General features: G+C 42.3%; 1 protein-coding gene across 2 annotated transcripts in view; it reads left to right on the top strand.

Moving 5' to 3' along the window:
• The first annotated feature begins 25 nt into the window (after positions 1-25).
• The window catches only part of PI4KA (phosphatidylinositol 4-kinase alpha), a 98,277-nt gene continuing 74,257 nt past the window's right edge, over positions 26-24,045 (top strand). Inside the window, exons 1-4 of one of the 2 annotated variants that reach the window (XM_059677022.1) lie at positions 26-255; positions 14,891-15,007; positions 18,552-18,645; positions 21,942-22,030. In XM_059677022.1, coding sequence (XP_059533005.1) covers positions 100-255; positions 14,891-15,007; positions 18,552-18,645; positions 21,942-22,030 — 456 coding nt within the window. In that variant the 5' untranslated portion in view covers positions 26-99. The remainder of the gene's footprint in view (positions 256-14,890; positions 15,008-18,551; positions 18,646-21,941; positions 22,031-24,045) is intronic. The other variant, XM_059677021.1, reaches the window with a different exon arrangement.

Here is a 24,045-nt window from a genome sequence, read left to right as displayed (position 1 = left end):
CACGTGGTGGGGAAGCCGGATACGGCCGCGCCTGCGCGGTGAGCTCCGGCGTTCGCGGGCCGGTGCGGGAAGCCGGCGGGCTGCGCCGCTGTGCGCGTGATGATGGCGGCGGCGGCGGCGGCCCGGGGAGGAGGCGGCTCCGGCTCCGGCTCCGGCTCGGGCTCCGGCTCCAGCGCCACGCGGGGTTTCTATTTCAACACGGTCCTGTCATTGGCCCGCTCCCTGGCCGTGCAGAGACCTGCATCCTTGGAGAAGGTAGCCTGGGCCGACCCGGCCGCCGGCTGACAGAAGGGGGCTGGGGCGCCAATGGGGCTGGGGGGTGGGGGGAAAGAGCTGAGCGAGGGTCTGCAGGAGGCCGAGAAGGGGGTCGCGTACTGCCTGTGACGGGAGGGGTGTCGTGAGCCGAGGTGGTCTGTGGGCGGAGGGGGTTGGAAAGAGACGGGCTGGAGGGGGAGTGGGCGGCGTGGAAGCAGAGGCGGGGGCGCTGCGGTGGGTGGGTGGGCGTGGGAGGGGCGTGTGAAATACAGGCCGGGGTTCGAACGGAGGGGGCACCTTGTGACATCGCTGGGGCGGGGGGCGGCAGTGAGGGTCAGTGGCAAGAGTTAAAGGACCAGAGTGAACATCTGGGTCTCTGCTCCCGACTTTCCCTGCTTTTAATTCCGTGACTTTGGAGAGATGCCTTTCTTGTAAAATGGGGGTTGCTCTCACCTGCGTTGCCCGCTTCACGGGATTGTCGTGAAGGGCAGATGAACTGGTGTCTCGGAAAGTGCTTTCTGAGATGCAAATGCGCTGCGCATTGTTTTTTCGGTGACACTAGAGGGGGCCTTCGGTTGGGGAAAAGATCGTGTGTTTACCGTGGCAGGGAAGCAGGAGCGAACTGTCAGTGGGCAGAGACTTGAACTGGGGATTGCTTCAGAGGAAGAAGAACTTAGGCCGGAGCAGTCCTTATCTTGGGAGAAAGGTGAAAGGCAACTCAAAGGTGTGCCTGGGATGGTGGGAAGAGCGTGGATTTTAGCCAGACCTAAGTTCGGTCCCTGCACTCACTCACTATGCATTGTCTTAGACAAGTTGCTTCAACTCGGAGCCCGTTTCTTTATCTCTGAAATGAAGTGGTTCTTGAGGATTAAATGACTTCAGGCCTAAAGCGCCTTGCACAGAGTAGGTGAACAGTAAACGTAAGCTTTCTTCCTCTACCGGTGTGTGATGAGTCTCACTAGTGCTGTGGTTCTCAACCTTGGCTGCACAGTAGAATCACCTGGGAATCTTTTTAAAAATCCTGATTTCTGGGTCTCATCCTCCGGAAATTCTGTTTCTTTGTTACTAATGTTGTGGCCCCACCTCCTAACAAAAAAAAACAAACAGAATTTCCGGAGGATGAGGCCCAGAAATCAGGATTTTTAAAAAGATTCCCAGGTGATTCTAATGTGCAGCCAAGGTTGAGAACCACTGCTCTAGTATGTTAGTGTTGAAGGGATGGGAGTCTCTCTTCCCCACATAGCTTTCTGGCAAATGGGAAGAGAATTGTCTGACAGTAGGGGAAGAGCAGTGGTGACTATTTAGTTTTGTAGTAGTTGCTTACTACGTTTTCCTACTCTACAGCTATCAAAAAGAAGCCCTTAGCATTCCTAAACAAAAGCTTCTTGAGGTTCTTAAGAATAAAGGAATTTCTGAGTACTCATTTGGGATAATAAAGATGGAGGCTTAAGGGGGGGGGGTGCGGAGACCAGTATTGACCAATCTCGCTCTTACCATTTTTTTGTTTCTATTTTTTCTCTTCTCCCTTTTCCAGGGAGGAGGCATTGGACTGAGAAAGGTTTAGTCCAGATAGGATTAACCTGAGGAGGCTGATTTTTCTTTTAATTTATTGATTTGAGAGAGAGAAAGAGAGAAACGTTGATTTGTGGTTCCACTTATTGATGCATTCATTGGTTGCTTCTTGTATGTGCCCTGACCAGAGATCAAACCCACAACCTTGGCGTATCGGGTTGATGCTCTAACCAACTGAGTTACCTGGCCAGGGCCAAGAAAGGCTGTTTTCTGAACTAGACTTGACCTCTCAGCTCAGACCTTGGTAACTCAGGCAGCCCTGACATCCTTTTAACGGCACCTGCGGCAAAGTAAGGACATAACTTGCGCTGTCTTTGACCCTCTAAATGCCACAGTTGGGTTTATTTCACCCTAATCCCAGGCTGTGAAACCAAGTGGGTTTTATTTTTTGTTTAATTACTTGATTCATTCTTTCATTCAGAAAACATTTATTGAGCACCTACTATTAATTGGTGTATGCTAAGGCAGGTAAATAAGGAACAGACCTAATTTAGTGGCTCAGGTGACCAACAACAAGTCAGACTTCCTGCAAGCCCTCCATCTTCTCTTGTTTCCCAAGTCTGGTGACCAGATTCCTGCCATGTTCAGAGAGCCAAACCCAAGAGCCCTGGGCATCTATTCTCTGATCCATATCTGAGCTTTGACCTTCTCCTGCTCGTCTGCCTCTAAGACTGGAGTCTCAGTGCTGAGTCCCACCCCCAGGGTTACATCTAACTCTGAGGACACCCTCAGTGAAGCCCTCTAGACGATGGCCCACTTAGTCCTCAGCACTCTCCCCATTGGGTGAAAGGTGAAAGGGAAAAAAATAAGAGAAAAGAAGGCCCGTCTACACTGGAATCTCCACATAGGGTTGGCGTCTGGACTCCCTCTCTCTGAATCTATATGCCTGCCTGACTTCATGATGTTGTTGAACTGCCCCTGCCAAGCTTCCTCCTGGCTCTGCCAGGTTATACTTCTCTGTGTCCAGGAAATCAGGTGACTTGTTTCTACCTCCTCTTCTGTACTGTCCATACTAATGCACCCCAAACGCTGGGGCACGGAGAGTTCTGGGTAGAGCTGCAGAGCAGGCAGCATTTCTTGCCCTTCCATTCCTCTTCTCACCCGCAGGAGGTGACCAAAGGGTCAGAGTCCTTTCCTGTGTCCTAAAATATCCTCTCTTTTCTTCGATTAGAATGCTGGAATCTTGAGGTAGTCTTAGCTAACGATTGATCTGATGTTTAAATGGCACTTCGGCATTAGGGACAGGCTGGACTCTCCCTGGTGGACAGATGTTCTGCAGAAGATGAGCTGGCTAGCTCTTACCTATACTTGGAGGAATGTGTGGCCAGATGCTGAGGACAGTGGGCTTTCTGGAGTTCATGGTTATCCAGTCTGTCCTTTAGAGTGGTCTGCCATGGAGTAAAAATAATGGCATTTTTTCAGCAGCATGCAACTGAAAATTTTCCATCTTTGCTTCCTTTCCTTTGTGAGGCCATGTTAAAAATAACCCTCCATAGAGTGAGAGTGAGAGGAGAGAGAATGAGCATCAGCAAAGGGTATCATGTTGCTAGAACTGTAATCATTGTTATTAAGTCTAAAAATATTTTAGGAAGAAATTGGAAAAAAAATCTTTACCTGTAAACATGCTACATTAACTATATTTGTTTGCTAGGGTTTTGCCATAGCAAAGTACCATAGTGGCTTACACAACAGAAATTTATTTTTTCCCAGGGAAAAAAAAAGGCTAGAAATCCAAGATGCAGATGTCAGCAGTGTTAGTTTCGTTTGAGGCCTCTTTCCTTGGCTTGTAGATGGCCATCTTCTCTCTGTGTCTTCATAGTTTTCTCTCTGTTCCTGCCTGTGTCCTAATCTCTTCTTCTAAGAACACTAGTCAGAGTGATAGGACTAGCCCACCCTCATTTTAACTTAATTACCTCTTTACAGACTCTGTGTCCAAATACAGTCATATTCTGAGGTACCTGAATGAGTAGGACTTCAATATGTGAATTTGGGAGGGGGCACAACTTAGCCCATAAAAACTCATCAGAACTTTCATTTCTTAGAATACCCTTTCAGTCTTTAACCATATATAGCTGTATTCACTTTATGCTCTTCTTTCTTTTTTTAAAAATCCTCACCTGAGGATATTTTCTCCCTTGCTTTTCAGAAGATTGGAAAGGGGGGAGGGAGAAAGAGAAATATCTACAGCGACTGCCTCCCCCACCCCTCCCCAGGCCTGACAAGGGGCAGGGAATGAGCCTGAAACCCAGGTACATCCCAGAATTGAACCTGCAACCCTTCAATCCATGGCCGACGTTCCAACCACTGAGCAAACCGGCTAGGGTGCACTAAGTGACTTTTTAATAAAAATTCCCAGGGAGGATATTTATTTGTTTCACACTTAGCTGGGGTGTGAGTGAGTGTAATTTTTTTTGGGGGGGGGGGGCAGAACCTTTTCTCCATGGCTCTGGACAGGTATGTGAAAAATGTAATGCAAGGTAAAAAAGCGAAATGTGCTCTAAAAGTGAAAAGGTTATAGGCTCTTGCTGGGAGGTTACTTTGCTCTGAGATTTTAAGTAGGGAAGGTTTAAGGAACAACAGGGTCAGCAGAAATAGTGTATTTAAAGGGGAGAGTGGAGATGAAACTGGAGAAGAAAGCAGGCGATATGCAGGCCCAGACTGAGTTTGGGTTTAACTGATGAGACAGGTAAGAGCCCTTGAATGTTTCAGGGCCTGAGAGTGATGTGTATTAAGATTATTATGGCCGAAGCCGGTTTGGCTCAGTGCATAGAGCGTCGGCCTGCGGACTGAAAGGTACCAGGTTCGATTCCGGTCAAGGGCGTGTACCTGGGTTGCAGGCACATCCCCAGTAGGAGATGTGCAGGAGGCAGCTGATCGATGTTGCTCTCTCATTGATGTTTCTAACTCTCTATCTCTCTCCCTTCCTCTCTGTAAAAAATCAATAAAATATATTTTTTAAAAAAAGATTATTATGGCTGGATTGTTGATATCGATGGCCTTAGGGAGTCTCAGAATTGATGCACCACCAGCTGTTTGCTCCCCCAGAGGGCAGAAATGTTCTATTTCTGACTCTACTGCAGATTCTCTTTTCTGCTGTCTGTGTTTGCAGTTTGTACCCAGTGGTTGCTTTCAGGCCCTTTCACCAGCAGCTATTCATGTTGTTGATTCTAATTGCTGACATTTATCTATGCACTTCATTTTCCTGATAGTCTTATTTATATATTTATTTGTTTTTGTATTTGCTTCTGTCTCGTAATTTGGCATTTAGGAAAAATCCTTGGCCTTTTTTGAACAGTGCCAAACCAACCAGAATACTACTTTTATTTGTGTGATAAACTGACACATGAATATAGGGTTGAGGAAAAATCCTCAGTTCTTACTCACATTTATTTATTGAGTTCTGAGACGCTGTATCTTTGCTGCTAAAGCCATTGTGTTTTCCTAAATGCTTTTGTTTTTAGAGCTGGTCTGGAAGCCTGGATTCAGGAGTTATACAAATATAACAGCAAAAGCTGGTGACGTTCATTCATTCATTCATTCATTCATATAATAAATCTTTGAGTGCTTGCTGTGTGCCAAGCACTGTGCTCGGCTCTGAAGAGGCCCATTAGAGGGTTGCATAAATAGACATGGTCTTGCTGTCATGGAGTTTACCATGGAGAGAGACAGACCAAAAAAGCATTAAACAAAAAATTGCAAGTAAATCGAATTTAAAATGGTAACAAGTGCCACAAAGCAAAAGTAAATGGTGTCGGTGACTTTTGTCTCAATTTTTTTAAAAAGGTAAATGGGTGTGAGGAGAGAGAAAAAATGGGGTTTTGATTTATGTGGATATCAGGGAAGATTTTAAACATTGGGAAAGGATGAGTAGAAATTAGCCAACGAAGTGTGTAGAAAAGAATACTCCTAGTAGAGGGAACAGCTTGTGCAAGGCCCAGAGGTAGGAAAATTTTTTACTCTTTTGATGGCTTTAAGAAAGGCTACAGTGGTTGCAGCTTAGGGAGGCAGGGGGAACAAAAACAGGCTGAGGAGGTGGGCAGGGCTTTATCACCCAGGGCATGTGGTGGGAATGATTTTCATCTTTATCCTAAAAACAGCGTAATCATTTTATAGCTTTTAGGGGATTGGTGAAGAATTTAAAATGTTAGTAAGTAAAAATGTCATTTGTGATTAGAATAGAGATGGAACTATTTTAAGACCACTTTAAATAGATTTGTGAATATTACATTTAGTATGAACGTTAGGTATTGTTTTCCTAGATTTTTCTTGTTAGTTGGTTAAAGCGCCTGTCTAGTAGATTTTTTTTCTTACTTAGGATTAAATAGTCTGTTAGATCTTTTGGGGAACTTGTAATTACAGGATCACAGGCATTTCGATCTTTGCTCTTTTCTAATATAAGCATTTGAAGATGTAAATTTCCCTCTAAATGCTGCTTTTAGCAGTGTTCCACAAAAATTTTGTAAGATGGTTTTTTTTTTTATTCTGTTAAAAATATTTTTCTAATTTTCCTTATGATTTCTTTTTTTATTCTGAGGTATGTAGAAGCATATTATTTAGTTTTCAAACATTTGAAGGATTTATAGATTTTTTTCTGTTGATTTCTAATTTTATTCTTTTGCAGTCAGAAAACATCCTCTGATTTCAATTCATTTCAATTGATTGAGATTTGTCTTATGACACAGTATATGTAAGATATAACTTGGTGAATTTTCCAATTGTACTTGAAAAGAATGTGTATTCTGCTTTTGTTAAGTGGCACTTTCTATAGGTATCAGTAAGGTCAAGAAGGTTTTTCAGGTGTTCAGTAACCTTACTGATTGTTCATCTATTTATTCTAGCAACTAAGAGAAGGATGCTGAAGTTGCCAAATATAATTGTGGATCTGTTGATTTCTCCTGTGTTCTGTTAGGTCTTTTTTATTTTCTCTCTATGAGTTGTACATCCATCACAACAATAAATTTTAGTACATTTTTATTACTCCCCAAAGAAATCCTGTTCCCCTGAATTGTTACCTTCTCAGCCCCTAGCTCTAGGCAACCACTAATTTACTTTCTGTCTCTGTAGTTTTGCCTATTCTGGACATTTTATTTATTTATTTATTTATATTTTTATTGATTTCAGAAAGGGAGGGAGAGGGAGAGAGAGATAGAAACATCAATGATGAGAATCATTGATTGGCTGCCTCCTTCACGCCCCCTACTGGAGATCAAGCCTGCAACCCCGTCATGTTCCCTTGACCGAAATTGAACTCAGAACCCTTCAGTCTGCAGTTGATGCTCTGTCCACTGATAAATGGAATAATACAACATGTGGTCCTTTGTGACTGACTCCTTTCACTTAGCATAATGTTTTCAAGGTTCATCCATGCTGTAGCATGTATCACTATTTCATTTCTTTTTATTGATGGGCAATATTCCATTGTATGCGTACACCACATTTTATTTATCCCTTCATCAATACATGGACATTTTAGAGAAGAGGAAGGCGGTGGAGGGGGGAGGCGGGGGAGACAGACAGACAAACAGACATCAATGTGAGAGAGAACATCGATTGGTCACCTTCTGCATGTACCTGACCAAGTATCAAACCTGAAACCTTTTGGTGTACGGGATGATAGCTCCAACCAACTGAGCCATACTGGTTAGGGCAGGAACAGTACCTTTGAGAAAAGAATATTTTTAAACACGTTTTTAACAAAGTACCACTAATACTTAAAGCTTCATTTCTAATTCTCAGGGAATTTTATTTCTTTAGAAGGACTATTCCCAGAGGTTTCAGATAACAAAAGTTGTATGCTTTTAAAAATAATTGCTTAATTAGCCAGCTTGTAATGCTATTATTATAGCTTAATTTTGACCTAGATACCTTACCTACATCCAGAACACCTGCTCTGTGAGGAGAAATCGTTTCTTACATTTGATATAGAGGAGGAGATCTTGGGGAGGAGATCTTTGCCTCTACCCTCGGGACAAGTGCCAGGGAGGACTGGATTGAGAAGAGAACCTGCCACACTGGTCAGAGTGAAGCTTGGGCGATAAGTAAGAATAGAAGGCAGGGTGTGCAGCTTGGGCAGGAGCGAGGGTGTCTGTTATCATTCATATCCACAGTGGAGGAGATGTGGATACAGAGATAAGAGGAAATTTTTGCCCTCGAGGAGCTTACAGGTTAGTGTGCAGACAAGTGTGCTAATAACTAACGTTAACAGTGGGGTAGCTGCTGTTACTGATGATGTTATTGGAACCCTTCAAATACATGTGGGGTTGTCCCTGCGTTCGCTTGTGTTTACTTACAGCCTGGTTGGTCTCCAGGCCAAACATTCCTTTGATCCTTGTATGGAATGTCTCTAGACCTCACATGTCCTGGATGTCCGTCTTTGGGTACTTTTTAGTGTGACAAAGAGACAACTAAAATAATGTTTCCCTCACTTCTACATGCTGTCCATCATGGAATCTGTAAACTTCCTCTGAAACATTTCTTGAGCTGGTCTGTTTCTGTTTTTGCTTGTCCTGGTCACTACCATCTCTGCCTGGACTACTGGAGGTCTATTGGCCCATCTCTCTGCCTTCACCCTTGTCCTCCAAAATCCATTCTTTTTGTAGCAACCAGAGGGATTTTCTAAACCTTGATTCTACACTTGAGTCATTAAGGCTCAGTGGCTCTGGCTTCCCGTTGCTATTAGAGCACAATCCAGGCTCCCAACCTGGCCTGTGGGGCCTTGTGGGGCTGTCTCTGCTTGCACTTGGACTTCTAGGCAACCCTGCTCTTCCTTTCCCATGGCGCTGCCAGAATGCCCTTTCCTGATTTGTCCTGATTGGTTCCTTAATCAGTCCCAATGCAGTGGGCACTGCCTTAATGAGGCTTTCCCTGATCACCCCATCAAAAGTAGTCCTGTTGGCCCTAACCGGTTTGGCTCAGTGGATAGAGCATCAGCCTGCGGACTGAAGGGTCCATGTTTGAGTCCGGTCAAGGGCATGTACCTTGGTTGCGGGCACATCCCCTTAGGGGAAGTGCAGGAGGCAGTTGATCGACGTTTCTCTCTTATCGATGTTTCTAACTCTCCCTCTCCCTTCCTGCTGTAAAAAAATCAATAAAATATATTTTTTAAAAAAGTAGTCCTGTTGGGGCACTATTGTTGGGGAAATAAAATTAAAAACAAAATCTCCCAACCCAGAAATACTTTCCACAAAGGCAGTAGGGAGAGAAAACTTTTATTATTGAATAAGCATTAAACCCAAACATGATAATGCATCACAGGCAATCCACTGAGAAATTTGCAAAACAAAAAGAAATCTCACCCTACTATATAGCCAAGCAGATACAACCCAACACATACATGTGTTCAAGGTAAACCAAAACTAACAGTTTGGCTCAGTGGGTAGAGCATCGGCTTGCGGACTGAAAGGTCTCGGGTTCGATTCTGGTCAAGGGCACATGCCCTGGTTGCCTCCTGCGATCCCCAGTTGGGGGCGTGCAGGAGGCAGTTGATCAGTGATTCTCTCTCATCATTGATGTTTCTACTAGTATCTCTCTCCCCATCTCCCTCTCTCTCTGAAATCAATTAAAAAATATAAAAAACACACACAAATAAAATAAGGGGCCTCACTAAGGGGACTTGACAGCACCATTTGTCACACATAGTTCATTTACCTTGTAATTGGAGTGCCGATCTGTGATAGCTAATTGGATTTAATCAGAAGAAAAACAAAAAATCTGCATCTGAGGGTATATTATTTTATTTTATTGATGAGAAAGAGAGAGGGGAGTAGGGAGGAAACATTAATGAGTGGTCTCCAGTATGCACCCCACAACCTGGGTATGTGCCCTGACCAAGAATCAAATCTGCCACCTTTGGGACGATGCTCCAACCTACTGAGCCACACCAGCCAAGGCCAAACTTCTACACATTTTTATAACAGAAGGTTGTTTTGAAACTTGGAGCAAGGAGCCCACTGAAGTTAGGCTCCTACCTTCCCACAGAAACTGGGAGATAGGGGTGCTCGCTCCTGTGATATTTACATTCCAAAAGAAGGCCTCCAGGTTCTGGAGAAAGACAGTGCCAAGTCATAAAGCTTACAAATTGCTAATCTAGTCTTCAAAAGGATTTATGTACATTTCACAGAAATGTGAAATGGTGAATTTTAAATGTAAATGAACGAAGATAAAGGAGGAAAGAGGATGGCTTCCCTATCTCTATTGGAGAATTAAACTTTTTATTTTTATTTTTTTTATATATTTTATTGATTTTTCACAGAGAGGAAGGGAGAGAGACAGAGAGTTAGAAACATCGATGAGAGAGAAACATTGATCAGCTGCCTCCTGCACATCTCCTACCGGGGATATGCTCGCAACCCAGGTACATGCCCCCGACCGGAATCGAACCCAGGACCCCTCAGTCCGCAGGCCAACGCTCCATCCACTGAGCCAAACCGGTTTCGGCTAAACTTTTTATTTTAAATTTGTATTTGTTTTTATCCTATCTCATCTGATATTCACCTGGTTTGTCTGTTCAAGTCTAGAATGAGAGCAGGGGCCCAGTCTTCCTGGTTTACTCTACATCCACAGTAGTCAAGGCAGCATCTCCCATGAAATAGGTGCTCGGTAAATGAATGCGTTAAAGGCATTGACTTGATTAGCTTGTGTCTTATCCTCACCAGAGGACGTTTTTATTGATTTTTACAGAGAGAGGAAGCAGAGAGAGGAGAGAGAGAGAGAGGGAGAGAGGAGAAGAGAAATATCAGTGTGAACGAGAAACATCTGTTGTCTCCCACACACACCCTGACTTGGATAGAACCCACAACCTAAGCATGTGCCCTGACTGGGATTCAAACCCACTATACTGGACGACACTCCTGTCAACTGAGCCAGGGCTGATTAACTTTTCTATAAGGCATTTGAAAGACGTCATTGAAGAGCAGTAGCATGGACAATGTTTATCATGTACTGTGAAGTGAGTCCTGAGTTCAGGTCTCACGTTTAGCTCCATGAGGACTGTTGTATAGACAGGGAAGCTGAGGATCAGTGTGTCACTCAAATGGGCTGTGCCAGAGCCTGCATGTGTCTCTGGGTCTAACTCTAAAGTCCATGGGCAATTCACTGTCCTAAAAATTGTCAAGATTAGATTTATTTATATACAACAGAAGAACAAAACACAATCCTTACCCTGCCCCAAAGCAATCTCTAGGGACAGAGAAAGGGACTGAAAGCAAAAATATTTAACATTTTAAATGTCATATGTGTGTGTCATGTGGAAATATTGACAAGTCATCCTTTTTTTAAAGGTTTTTTGAAAAAATATTTTTATTGATTTTTTTAGAGAGAGAGAAAGGGAGAGGGACAGAGATATAGAAACATCGATCAGCATGTCACCCTACTGGGGATCGAGCCCGCAACCCAGGCTTGTGCCCTGACTTTGAACCCTGACCTCCTGGTTCATAGATGGACGCTCAACCACTGAGCCACACCAGCTGGGCAAGTTATCTTTTTTTGTATGATTACATCTTTTCCATATTTAATGGTGAGGTTGTGTCAGTTTTGACAAGTTTCTGAGTCTCCATTCTGTCTTCTAGCACATTAGATCTGAGGCCCAGTGTGTCTTCTGTGTGTTCACGCAGGGTGCTGAATAAGTATTGCGCAGGGCAGGTCAAAGTACATGGACTCTGACAGGGCCCCAGACTCTTCTCTTTGGTTACCTGTTGATTCATTAATCAACATTGTTTGCATCACACTGAGTCATTTTGATAGGAATCTACCTTCTTTCTATATCTTATTTACAGGGATGTTTCTTGAGAGACTTTACTCTTTCTGTCAAGATAACATGATTCTCTGGTGAAAGTGGCTGGGGCCTCTGAAATGATCACTTTAGTGTGGTTGGTCCACAGCTCTTTCTGTTTTTCCCTGTGGTTGTGAGGCACTCTCCTTGTGAAGGAACACTAAGGAAAAGTAGGAATTTAGCATTTCTGTTTCTTTCTTGTTATTACTTTATGCTCTTTTGCCTGAGCGTTTAATTTTAAAAACAGCATGGATTTCTGCCCCCCTTCATATGTATATGTTTTTTATTTTCACTTAATGGATGTTTATCCTGACTACATAAGTAATATTTTCCCCGAGAACATATTTTGGCAAATATGAAACAGCACAAAGAAGAAATGTAAAACCACTGGTCATCCTGCCTCTCAAAACTATTAATATTTTGATGCCCAGCCAGTGTGGCTCAGTGGTTGAGTGTCAACCTATGAACCAGCAGGTCACAGTTCGATTCCCAGTTTGGGCACATGCCTGGATTTCAGGCTCGATCCCCAGTAGGGGTTGTGCAGGAGGCAGCCGATCAATTCTCTCTCATTATTGATGTTTCTATCTTTCCCTCTCCTTCTCTCTGAAATCAATAAAATGAAAACAAAATTAAACCATTAAAAAACACACACAGGGGTGGGGGTGGCTGGGGAGAGGTCAGTGGAGGGAAAAGGAGACTTATGTAATACTTTAAACAATAAAGAATTAAAAAAAAATAAGAAAAGTAACGGGGCCAATCCCTCCGCCCAGCAACGAGAGCCTGTGCCAGTTGCTGTTAAAAATAAATAAACAATAAAAAATAAAACAAAAAACTATTAACATTTTGATATATTTTCTTACCAGTATTTTTTTCTGTATATGGTAATTCAGATAATTTCTCTTGTGATTTTATGGAACATTTAGAGCATTGTTCTGTCATTGCTTATTTTTAGAAAAACACTATTCTTATTTATTTATTTATTTATTTATTTATTTATTTATTTATTTATTTATTTCAATCTTCACCAGAAGATAATGTTTCCATTGATTTTTAGAGAGTGGAAGAGAGTAGGAAAGACAGAGAAATATCGATGTGAGAGAAACACATCAATTGGTTGCCTCCTGCGCACGCCTGACCAGGGACTGGGCTGGGAAGGAGCCTGCAACCGAGGTCCGTGCCCTTGACGGGAATCAAATCCTGGATCCTTTGTACCTCAGGCCAACGCTCTATCCACTGGGCCAAACCATCCAGGGCAGAAAAACACTATTTTTGATGTCTGTAGTATTAGGTTAAACTTTATGAAAGCTTTGTTTTTGTAGTTCAGAAATGTTTTGAATATCATTTACTTCATATGATTCAACCTAATATTTCATCAATTGGTTGAATCATTTAGTCTCCTAATGTTAAATATATTATTTCTGATTTTCAGTTACTATTTACAACACTTCCTAGTTATTTTTTTAAAAAATATATCTTTATTGATTTCAAAGTGGAAGGGAGAGGGAGAGAGAGAGAGAAACCTCAATGATGAGAATCATTGATTGGCTGCCTCCTGCATGCCCCCTACTGGGAATCAAGCCCGCAACCCAGCCATATGCCCTTGACTGGAATCGAACCTGCAACCCTTCAGTTGGCAGGCCAATGCTCTATCCACTAAACCCGTGGTCGGCAAACTGTGGCTCGCAAGCCACATGCAGCTCTTTGGCCCCTTGAGTGTGGCTCTTACACAAAATATCACGTGCGGGTGCGCATGTACAGTGTGATTGAAACTTCGTGGCCCATGCGCAGAAGTTGGTATTTTGTGGAAGAGCCACACTCAAGGGGCCAAAGAGCCGCATGTGGCTCAAGAGCCGCAGTTTGCAGACCACTGCATTGAGCCAAACCAGTGAGGGCTCTAATTATCTCTTTACAATCATTCCTGGAAGGAACATTGCTGGGACAAAGACTATTGGCTCTCTTCAGGTTAGAAGGTGCTTTTCTTTCAAGCTTGTGTTGTCCCTTTATATTAATGCTTTTGAAATCCAAGCAAACAAAAATAGTTTGCTTTCTTTTTAAAAATTACAATGGAAATTGATTGATGCATTTTCAGGGTAAATGTCAAGCACTACACTTTCCTTAGCCATTAAAACATTCTATCAGTATATGCATAATCAGTGAGCACAGACAATAGTGCAGTGGAGGCCTGGGGAGGGGGCTTGCAAGGGGAAGGGGGGAAGGAGGTTAATGGGGGGGAAAAAGCAGACATCTGTAATGTTTTTAACAATAAAGGTGAATTTAAAACAAACAAACAAACAAACAAACAAACAGAAAAACGACCCATCAGGATCATATGAATATCAGTGACTACTCTTTGAGTCTGTGACCTGAACCGCAAGGTAAGGGCCTCCTGGTGTGTGTGAATGCTCTGTTCAAGAGCTTCTTGTGGCAGAGATTTTCAAGGTTGAGGTAATCTTTTTTCCTATTTATAATAAATCCTTTATGTCTGATATTTACTGTTTACAACGGTAATTTTGAAGATAATTCCAATTTTTCCATTTATTCAGTAAGTTGCTGATTTATTGCCTGCTTGCCTTCTGCTAGCCACTATTATGGCATATCCAGTAACACTAGGTATGGTTTACTGAGCACTTACTTTGTACTGTGCACAGTCTTTTTTTTTTCTTTTTTTAAAATATTTTATTGATTTCTTACAGAGAGGAAGGGAGAGGGACAGAGAGTTAGAAACATCAATGAGAGAGAAACATCGATCACCTGCCTCCTGCACACCCCCTAGTGGGGATGTGCCTGCAACCAAGGTACATGCCCTTGACCGGAATCGAACCTGGGACCCTTCAGTCTGCAGGCTGACGCTCTATCCACTGAGCCAAACCGGTTAGGGCCTGTATACAGTCTTAAGAGCTTTACACACATTTGATTTTTAAAGAGCCTTAAGGAGAGGCACTGTGCCTGTAGGTAGGTTTGGGTAACCTGCTTATCGGTACCACTGGGATGTGGGCACTGCGGGCTATCCTGACACCGAAGTGCAGGTGTCAACTATTAGCTGTTGTGCTTTACCTCCTCTGTTATACATCATTGTAACCCTCCTCCCAGGTTCCTCAGTGTTGTGTGTTTGGGGGGCACATGTACGATAATTTTAGAAGCTGGGGATGTCTTTTTTTATGATCTTTTGGAAAATTGGAAAAACTGGCTTATTGGTTATGTAAATTCACTGGCCTTTTATGGTGTTGGTTTATTCTGAATGTGGATTGGTAAATTTTTAAACTATGGGTATTTTTTTTTGGCCTCATTTTCTAGGTCCAAAAGCTGCTTTGTATGTGCCCAGTAGATTTCCATGGGATCTTCCAATTAGATGAAAGGCGGAGAGATGCAGTGATTGCATTGGGCATTTTTCTCATTGAATCTGATCTTCAGGTAAGTCTTTACTAAATTAAAAGTGTTCTGCCGTATAAAAGAGGGGGCAAATTAGAATTTTAATTTCTACCTGCTTATGTTTACCTACAGCAGTATTAGAAGAATGCATACAAGCCTAATGAAGTGGTTAGCAGTGGGCAAGACAGAGTAGATGAAACTAATGGGAATGAGACATTTTAATGTACACCTTACAAAATTTTGTTTTCTGAACTATGTGAATAAATTAGGTTTTTTGTTTGCTTGTTTGCCAGAAAGTTAGTTAAAATGCTTTGTGTTGCCCTAGCCAGTTTGACTCAGTGGATAGAGCGTAGGTCTGTGGACTGAAGGGTCCCAGGTTTGATTCTGGTTAAGGGCATGTACCTTGGTTGCGGGCACATCCCTGGTAGGGAGTGTGTAGGAGGCAGCTGATCGATGTTTCTAACTCTCTATCCCTATCCCTTTCTCTCTGTAAAAAATCAATAAAATAAAATAGAGTAAAATAAAATCTCTCTTTAAAAAAAAATGCTTTGTGAAGTAATTGTGTGTCCTCTAGAGCAGTGGTTGCCAACTAGTGGTCCACGAGGTCTGAAAGGTTGGTGACCGCTGCTCTAGAATAGACTTGATTTTCAATCTCAGGTAAAATGCTCATCAATCATATTCAGAGTAACCACAAACTATATTCTTTGATATAGTTTTGATATAATATCTTTTTCAAAATTGTGATATATATAAATTGTTTTAGAGTACATGTTAATGTGCCTTTTATTTTTTAAGATCAAAATAATATATTTAATCCTACAGTTTTATTATACATTTTGGATATAAATTTTTTAAAATTGATTTCAGAGAGGAAGGAGAGGGAGAGAGAGATAGAAGCATCAATGATGAGAGAGAATCATTGATTGCTGCCTCCTGCATGCCCCCTACTGGGGATTGAGCCTACAACCCGGGCATGTGCCCTTGACAGGAATCAAACCCAGGAACCTTCAGTTTGCAGGCCGACGCTCTATCCACTGAGCCAAACCGGCTAGGGCTGGATATAAAATATTTTAATACAAAAAGTGAATTCTGCCCTTGCCAGTGTGGCTCAGTTGGTTGAGTGTTGTTCTGTGCACCAAAAGGTCACTGGTTTGATTACTGGTCAGAGCACATGCCCAGGTTTTGGGGCTCTATCCCTGGTTGGGGTGCATGTGGGAGGCAGCTGATCGATATTTCTCCTTCACGGCGATGTTTCTCTCCCTCTCCCTTCCTCTCTCTCTAAAATCAGTACAAACATATATTTTTTAAAAAGTGAATTCTGGTCCTAATTGGTTTGGCTCAGTGGATAGAGCATCAGCCTATGGACTGAAGGGTCCTGGGTTTGATTCTGGTCAAGGGCATGTACCTCGGTTGCAGGTTCCCAACCCTGGTCTTGGGCATGTGGGAGGCAACCAATCGATGTGTCTCTCTCTCACATCAGTATTTCTCTCTGTCTCTCCCTCTCCCTTCCACTCTCTCTAAAAATCAATGGAAAAAATGTTCTCGGGTGAGGATTAAAAAAAAAAAAAGTGAATTCTGTATCACATATTCCCTGACTAGCAAGTATATTTCTTTTTAATTTTTAAAAAAATATATTTTATTGATTTTTTACAGAGAGGAAGGGAGAGGGATAGAGAGCTAGAAACATCAATGAGAGAGAAACATGGGTTAGCTGCCTCCTGCACACTCCCCACTGGGGATGTGCCTGCAACCAAGAATAGACCGGAATAGAACCTGGGACCCTTCAGTCCCCAGGCCAACGCTCTATCCACTGAGCCAAATCGGTTAGGGCTCTTTTTAAATTTTTATTTTTAATTACAGTTGACTTTCAATATCAGTATTTTATATTACTGGCAGATATACAGCACAGTGGTTAGACACATCCTATGCAGGGGGCCGTGTCTTGCACAGTGGTTAGACACATCCTATGCAGGGGGCCGTGTCTTGCAGGGTCCTTTGGAGCACTGTGCTCGTTTTATCCTAGTATACTAGGATCCTGGACAGATGTAGCCAGCTCCTTTTTATTCTAGAGGATAAATTGTTTTGTTTTCACCAAAGAAGGTTCTCTGTTTAGTTATCAATTGTGGCATAACTACCTCAAAACTTGGTGGCTTAATACAACAATTTTTCCCCCTCATGTAGACAGAGCTCAGAAGAGTCACTGTTTTTGCTCCATTTGGCATCACCTGGGGTGGCTTGAAGGTTGGAGGCCGGAATCACCTGAAGGCTTATTCATGTCATGTCTGGGGTTTGATCCTGGCTGTTGGCTGGGACCTTACCTGGGGCTCTCGGCAAGGTCACCTTTATGGATGTAGCCTCTCCATGTGACCTGAGCTATGTCATTGTGTCACACCATAGTGCCTGGGACCCAAGGGCTAGTGTCCAGAGGAAGAGCGAGGTGGAAGATGCTCTGCTGTCTCTAACCTAACCTGGGAAGGCTGTCTCATATGTACTACCCTCTAGATCAGTGATTCTCAACCTTCCTAATGCCGCGACCCTTTAATACAGTTCCTCATGTTGTGGTGACCCCCAACCATAAAATTATTTTCGTTGCCACTTCATAACTGTAACTTTGCTACTGTTATGAATCGTAATGTAAATATCTGATATGCAGGATATATTTTCATTGTTACAAGTTGAACATAATTAAAGCATAGTGATTAATCACAAAAACAATAAGTAATTATATATGTGTTTTCCGGTGGTCTTAGGCGACCCCTGTGAAAGGGTTGTTCGACCCCCAAAGGGGTCGTGGCCCACAGGTTGAGAACCGCTGCTCTAGATCCACTAGAAGCAAGTCTCTAAGGCAGCCCGTTTTCCAGGAGAGGTGAATTCAACTCCACCTTTCAGTGGAAGGAGTGTCACAGAACTTGCACCCATGTATGAAACCACCACATGTTTTTTCAACATTTTAGAACATCAAATAATGTTCCTCTGGAGCACACTAACCTAATTTTTAACTGGAGCATCTGTAAACAACCAAAAGAGGCAATAATGGAAGGCTAGGAAGTCATATGCTGATTGGCTAGTATGGAAACTAGAAGAAAGTACATTTTCGTTGGCTAATGATGGCTATAAAGTCTCATGTTTAATTTGAGAGTAGAAACATGAAGCAGAATATTAAAGCCAATAAAACACCCCCAAAAACAACCAAGGGCCATGAACAGTGGAAGTATCACCAAGTTTAGTGAGCTTGAGCTTCTCTCCAGTCCAGAGGATGTGATCCTGGGGCCCACTGAAGGGTTTGGGGTAGTCTGAACACCTCTTAGTGAAGGCAGTTTTGAATGTGTGCACTTCTTCTGGAGAGGGCCTCATGGGGGCCTGGCCCCCCAGAGGAGGCCAGAGCCAGGCTGGGCACTCATCTCCACAAGGGCAGGTTTTAGCCTTCCCTTCAGCACTTGTGGCAGACAGGAAGGGTGCGACGCCATGTGAATATTCATCTTTGAGATGATTAGGATGTGGGTATTCTTTCCTTTGGTCTTAATCTATGCTAAAAAGCTACCAGTCACATTTTATTAAACATAATCTTTTTTGTTTTGTTTTTAAGCACAAAGATTCTGTGGTTCCTTACCTTCTTCGACTCCTTAAAGGTCTTCCAAAAGTGTATTGGGTAGAAGAAAGCACAGCTCGGAAAGGCAGAGGTAATTTTGTATAATGTTTTCCCTGAATGCAAGGAAGAATATGTATGTTCATTGTCTGTAAGAATCAAGTGTTCAGTTATACTAACATATCAATTAGGATGCTTCTAGATGGTTCCACCCCTGGCTGTGGGAAAACTGCCTGCCTGCAGCCACAGGGGCCGTGCTACTCACTGTTGTCCAGGGCCCATGGCTGATGGAGGGAGAGGGCAGGGGCTGACCAAGCCAGCTTTCCATTGTACTCTGAGAGTGAACAGGAACTTTGAGACCTTCAGGAATGTTTCTCAAGTCTCATTGGCCAGAATTGTTCACCTGCCTGTCCCTGAACCAGTCTCTGTTGCCCTTAGATGAATAGGTTCACTCCTGGAATGAGGGCAGTTCTCCAAATTGTATTGCTGCTGGTCCAAAAAGGAAGGGTGAAATGGATGTTCAAAACTCAACCCCATGTGCACCATAAATATTTTTATGACTTTGTTGCTGTTGCTAAGTATCACTTAAACTTTGTACCTTTAGAAGTAGAATGTATTCATATTTGTATTTTATTTTGATCTCTCTTTAAGGTCAAAGGAAAAGTTAGACCATCTTTTTCCCTCTTTCCTTCCACGGCCCTCCCCTCCCTTCATCCTTCCGCCCTCCTTATTTTTGTTCTCTCCCTTCTGAAATATTTACGTAGGTCCACTATACGCCAAGCATTGTGCTAAACGCTTAAAATACTGATATTCTTGTATACTGATTTCTCAAGACTCCAAAATCAGCTTGAAGACCTCCCACATTTTAGAGTTCATGATCCACGAGACTGAAGTTTCCTTGTAATGTCTCTCTCTGAGGCATGCCTGAGGCCCACCTTCAGATACAGCGGGGGTTGGTGGCTGTAAAGAAGGCCCCTGTCCTTTTGTTGGAGGGATTCCTGTATTCCTCTTGATCTTTGGGTTTTCATCATTTCCGGCGACCCCATATGCCTAAAACTGACAGACCCCAAATTATGTATGTGTCCTGGAATTTAAAAGACTATAAATTAAATAGAGAACGTTGCTAAAAAGTCAAACATCTGTTCCACCTTTGTTATCTAATTTGGGAAGAAATAGAATACCAGTAGATATTGATTCTATTTTTCTGTTATTTTATTTAAAAACAAATATACTTCTATATACATGGACTGGTATTAGAATGGAAGTTTTAGCATTATTTGAAACACTAGGGGCCCGATGCACGAAATTTGTGCAAGAGTAGGCCTTCCTTCCCCTAGCTGCCTGCACTGGCTTCCCACTGGCAACCGGGACCCGGGCTTCCCTCGCAGCCCCAGCTTCGTCCAGAAGGTCGTCTGGAAGGACGTCTGGTCTAATTAGCATATTACACGTTTATTATTATAGATTGTTGGGAATGTTGTTGGAGATATTTCCAATTATTGGGTAACATTTCACTCTTGTATTTTTAAAAAAATATATTTTATTGATTTTTTACAGAGAGGAAGGGAGAGGGATAGAGAGTTAGGAACATCACTGAGAGAGAAACATCGATCAGCTGCCTCCTGCACACCCCCTACTGGGGATGTGCCCGCAACCAAGGTACATGCCCTTGACTGGAATCAAACCTGGGACCTTTCAGTCCGCAGGCCGACGCTCTATCCACTGAGCCAAACCAGTTAGGGCTCTTGTATTTTTTATTAAGGCAGTATTATTTATGCTTTTAAAGTATAGAGCAGTAGTTCTTAAAGTGCCATCTTTGTATTAGCAGCACCAGCAGCACCTGGGAACTTGTCAGAAATGCAGATTCTCAGGGCCACATCAGAGCTACTGAATTATAAACTAGGGTCAGGGAGCATTGGAGATCTTTTCCCTGGCATGTTCATCAGTTTGGCTTGGGTTAACTTAATAAAAATTCCCCCCCCCCTCAAAAAAAAAGAAAGAAAGAAAGGAACTAGGTCTGGGAATCAGTCAGTCTGCAGTTTAACAAGCCCTCCCGGTGATTCTGATACACAGTCAAGTCTGAGAATTACCTAGAGCTGCATGTTAAAATAAGTGCAAAAGTGGAAATGTAACAGTCTTCTGTGATGTACTATGCATATGGCCACAAAACTATATAGCTATTTGTCCTGGGTTAAATACTTAGTATTCAAAATTGATTAAATATTTAATAGTGATTGGATCTACACAGTAGCTGAACTAATATTTTTTTTTTCTCTCCCCTACCTACTTTCCTATTATCTTGAACTAATATTTTGAAGATACACTTGATAGAAGTCTGCTTAGCTTTTGGGTATAATGCTCCCTTTTTGACCTTGAGACTGTGCTCCCAAGATCCTCCCTGCTAGGAGCTCAGTAGTGGAAGGGCTTAAAATCCTAGGAGGAATAGAACAACTCCTTGGAAGTTCTTATTAGGGTTTTCTCCATTTGTCAAAATAAAGCAGAAAAGAAAATACAAGCATTTAATTCAGTTTAAAGTAGCAGTAATAGGTATTTGACAATTAGCTTCCATATTCTGTCTCTCCTACACTATAAAGACTGATTTCTTACTCTTATTTAGGTCAGGAATAAAAATGGAATCTGTCATGTTGAGACACTATGTAATCTCAAACTGATTCAGGAAACATTTACGTTTATTTGTTTATTTTTATTGAAATATATTTTATTGATTTTTTACAGAGAGGAAGGGAGAGAGGGAGAGAGAGTTAGAAACATCAGTGAGAGAGAAACATCGATCAGCTGCCTCCTGCACACCTCCTACTGGGGATGTGCCCGCAACAAGGTACATGCTCTTGACTGGAATCAAACCTGGGACCTTTTCAGTCCGCAGGCCGACGCTCTATCCACTGAGCCAAACCAGTTAGGGCCATTTACGTTTATTGAACCAAAACATTATATTAAAAAAAAAAAAAGGAAGTAGTATTCTCAGCAAACATGTTGGGCCCATATCTATTCTGAGATTCATCTCAGCGAGGGCATTTATCACAGTAAATGGGTCGCTTGCAGGCCATATGAGAGAAGCAACTACTGAACTGGGGGGCCAGTAGGTGTGGCCCAGTGTCTCTATTTGTGACGATCTGATTTGTGTCTTTTTAAAAAAAAAATATATTTTATTGATTTTTCACAGAGAGGAAGGGAGAGAGATAGAGTCAGAAACATCGATGAGAGAGAAACATCGATCAGCTGCCTCCTGCACATCCCCCACCGGGGATGTGCCCGCAACCCAGGTACATGCCCTTGACCGGATTCAAACCCGGGACCTCTCAGTCCGCAGGCTGACGCTCTATCCACTGAGCCAAACCGGTTTTGGCTGATTTGTGTCTTTATGGATTCCAGGTGTCCTCCCAGTTGCAGAGAGCTTCAGCTTCTGTTTGGTAACCTTGCTGTCTGATGTGGCTTACAGGGACCCTTCACTTAGGGATGAGGTAATGTATGGCTAATTGTTTTGCATTTCTATAAGATTAGAAAGAGTCCCCAAGTGATGACAAGAGTAAAAATTAAATCTGAAGTGATTAAATTATTTATGTTGACTTATTCCACATTATTAATAGTAGACCTAAGAAATATTTAATACTTTGCTTATAGTATTTTCCCGGTTACCCACTGATCTCTTGAGTCTGATCTCATTCAGCTTTCCAAGTAGTCCTGTGAGATAGGCAGCAAAAGGCAGAGGCAGCTCATTTTCCTGACTACGATGGGTATTAAAGTCTTTCACAGAAAGACTTTTCTAGATAGTTAAAGCTAATCCTTTAAGTGCTCAGATTTTTTTGGTCTTAGTTTATTTTATTGGAAATATTACTTAAATGTTTCATACTTTTTTTTTTAAATCCTCACCCAAGAAGTGAGGACACTTTTCCCATTGATTTTTAGAGAGAATGGAAGGGAGGGGGTCGGGAGAGAGAGAAAGAGAAAAACATAGATGTAACAGAGACACACCTATTGGTTGCTGCCCCACCCCCCCAGGTGGAGGGGATCAGACCTGCAACCCAGGCATGTGCCCTTGACTTGTAATTGAACCCTCGACCTTCCAGTGCACAGGCTGACGCTCTAACCACTGAGCAACACCAACTGGGGCTGTTTTCTTTTTTAAACAAAGAATATGATTATAATCTCTAGACTTTTTAAAAAATATTTTTTATTAATTTCAAAGAGGAAGGAAGAGGGAGAAAGAGAGAGAAACATCAATGATGAGAGAGAATCATTGATCAGCTGCCTCCTGCACGCCCCCCACTGGGGATCGAGCCCAAAACCCAAGCATGTGCCCTTGACCGGAATAGAACCTGGGACCCTTCGGTCCGCAGGCTGGCACTCTCTCCACTTTGCCAAACCAGCTAGGGCTCTAGACTTTTTCTTAATCAGAATTATTTTTTTTGAAAATCAATTTTTATATGTTGCTATCCATCCTCAGGTCCTGCCCAGGAGTGCCTGGTTGCTTGCCACTATGCTAAATGTTCTCAGCTAGCTAAGCTTTTTGAGTTTTTTGTATCTGCTTCCTTTTTTTTTTTTTCCTTATATATTTTATTGATTTTTTACATAGAAGAAGGGAGAGAAATAGAGAGTTAGAAACATCGATGAGAGAGAAACATCGATCAGCTGCCTCCTGCACATCTCCCACTGGGGACGTGCCCGCAACCCAGGTACATGCCCTTGGCCGGAATCGAACCTGGGACCCTTCATTCCGCAGGCCGACGCTCTATCCACTGAGCCAAACCGGTCTCGGCTGTATCTGCTTCTTAATTTTTAATATCTCTTTCCTTATATTCAGTTATAATTTTATTGTTAGTATTTCTACCTCTTTCTTTCTTAGTTTAAGTTCTTTATTTGTAGGTTGGTTAAGGAGATAACTATATATGTGAGAATTACATATTATTAAAAAGTTAACAGGCTATAAATAAGTAAGGGCTTTTTTATAAATAACATCAAAATAGGGAGGTTAACACTGAAGACAAGGGCATCATTTTAATATATGAAATGGATAAAATATTTACTTTCAAGTCTTCATAGCTAGCATCATTTAATATTAGCAAAATGTAAGAAATTTGACTTGATTATGAACAAATCATATCAGACCCACTTCATTCTTTTCTTTTCCTGGTTTTCTAAGACTGGTACTAGTAGAAGGAAATGAAGTGGATATAGTCTAGTTGGTCTTTATCAAGGCAATGGAAAAGTCCTCTCCTGATATCCTGGAAAATGCGTTGAGCATCAAAACAATTAATAAGGAGCTGTCCAAAGGACCATCCCAAATGGTGACTGGTGAGGTGCCAGCTAAGTGGGAGCTCCCGGTAGCCTGCCCCCTACTGTTGAAGTAAAATGAGCGGGTCCATGAATGAAGATCGGGAAGCAAGTTGGCCTCATTTGTAGAAAACATAATTTGAGGCATTAACAAACAACCAGCATGATGAACTCAGGTTTATACTATGAGGTTTATAGGGATCAG

Source organism: Myotis daubentonii, chromosome 19 (assembly GCF_963259705.1).
Source record: "Myotis daubentonii chromosome 19, mMyoDau2.1, whole genome shotgun sequence".
In the NCBI taxonomy this organism is placed as follows: domain Eukaryota; kingdom Metazoa; phylum Chordata; class Mammalia; order Chiroptera; family Vespertilionidae; genus Myotis; species Myotis daubentonii.
Note: the sequence above shows the minus strand (reverse complement) of the source record. Positions and strands in the feature narration are given on the sequence as shown.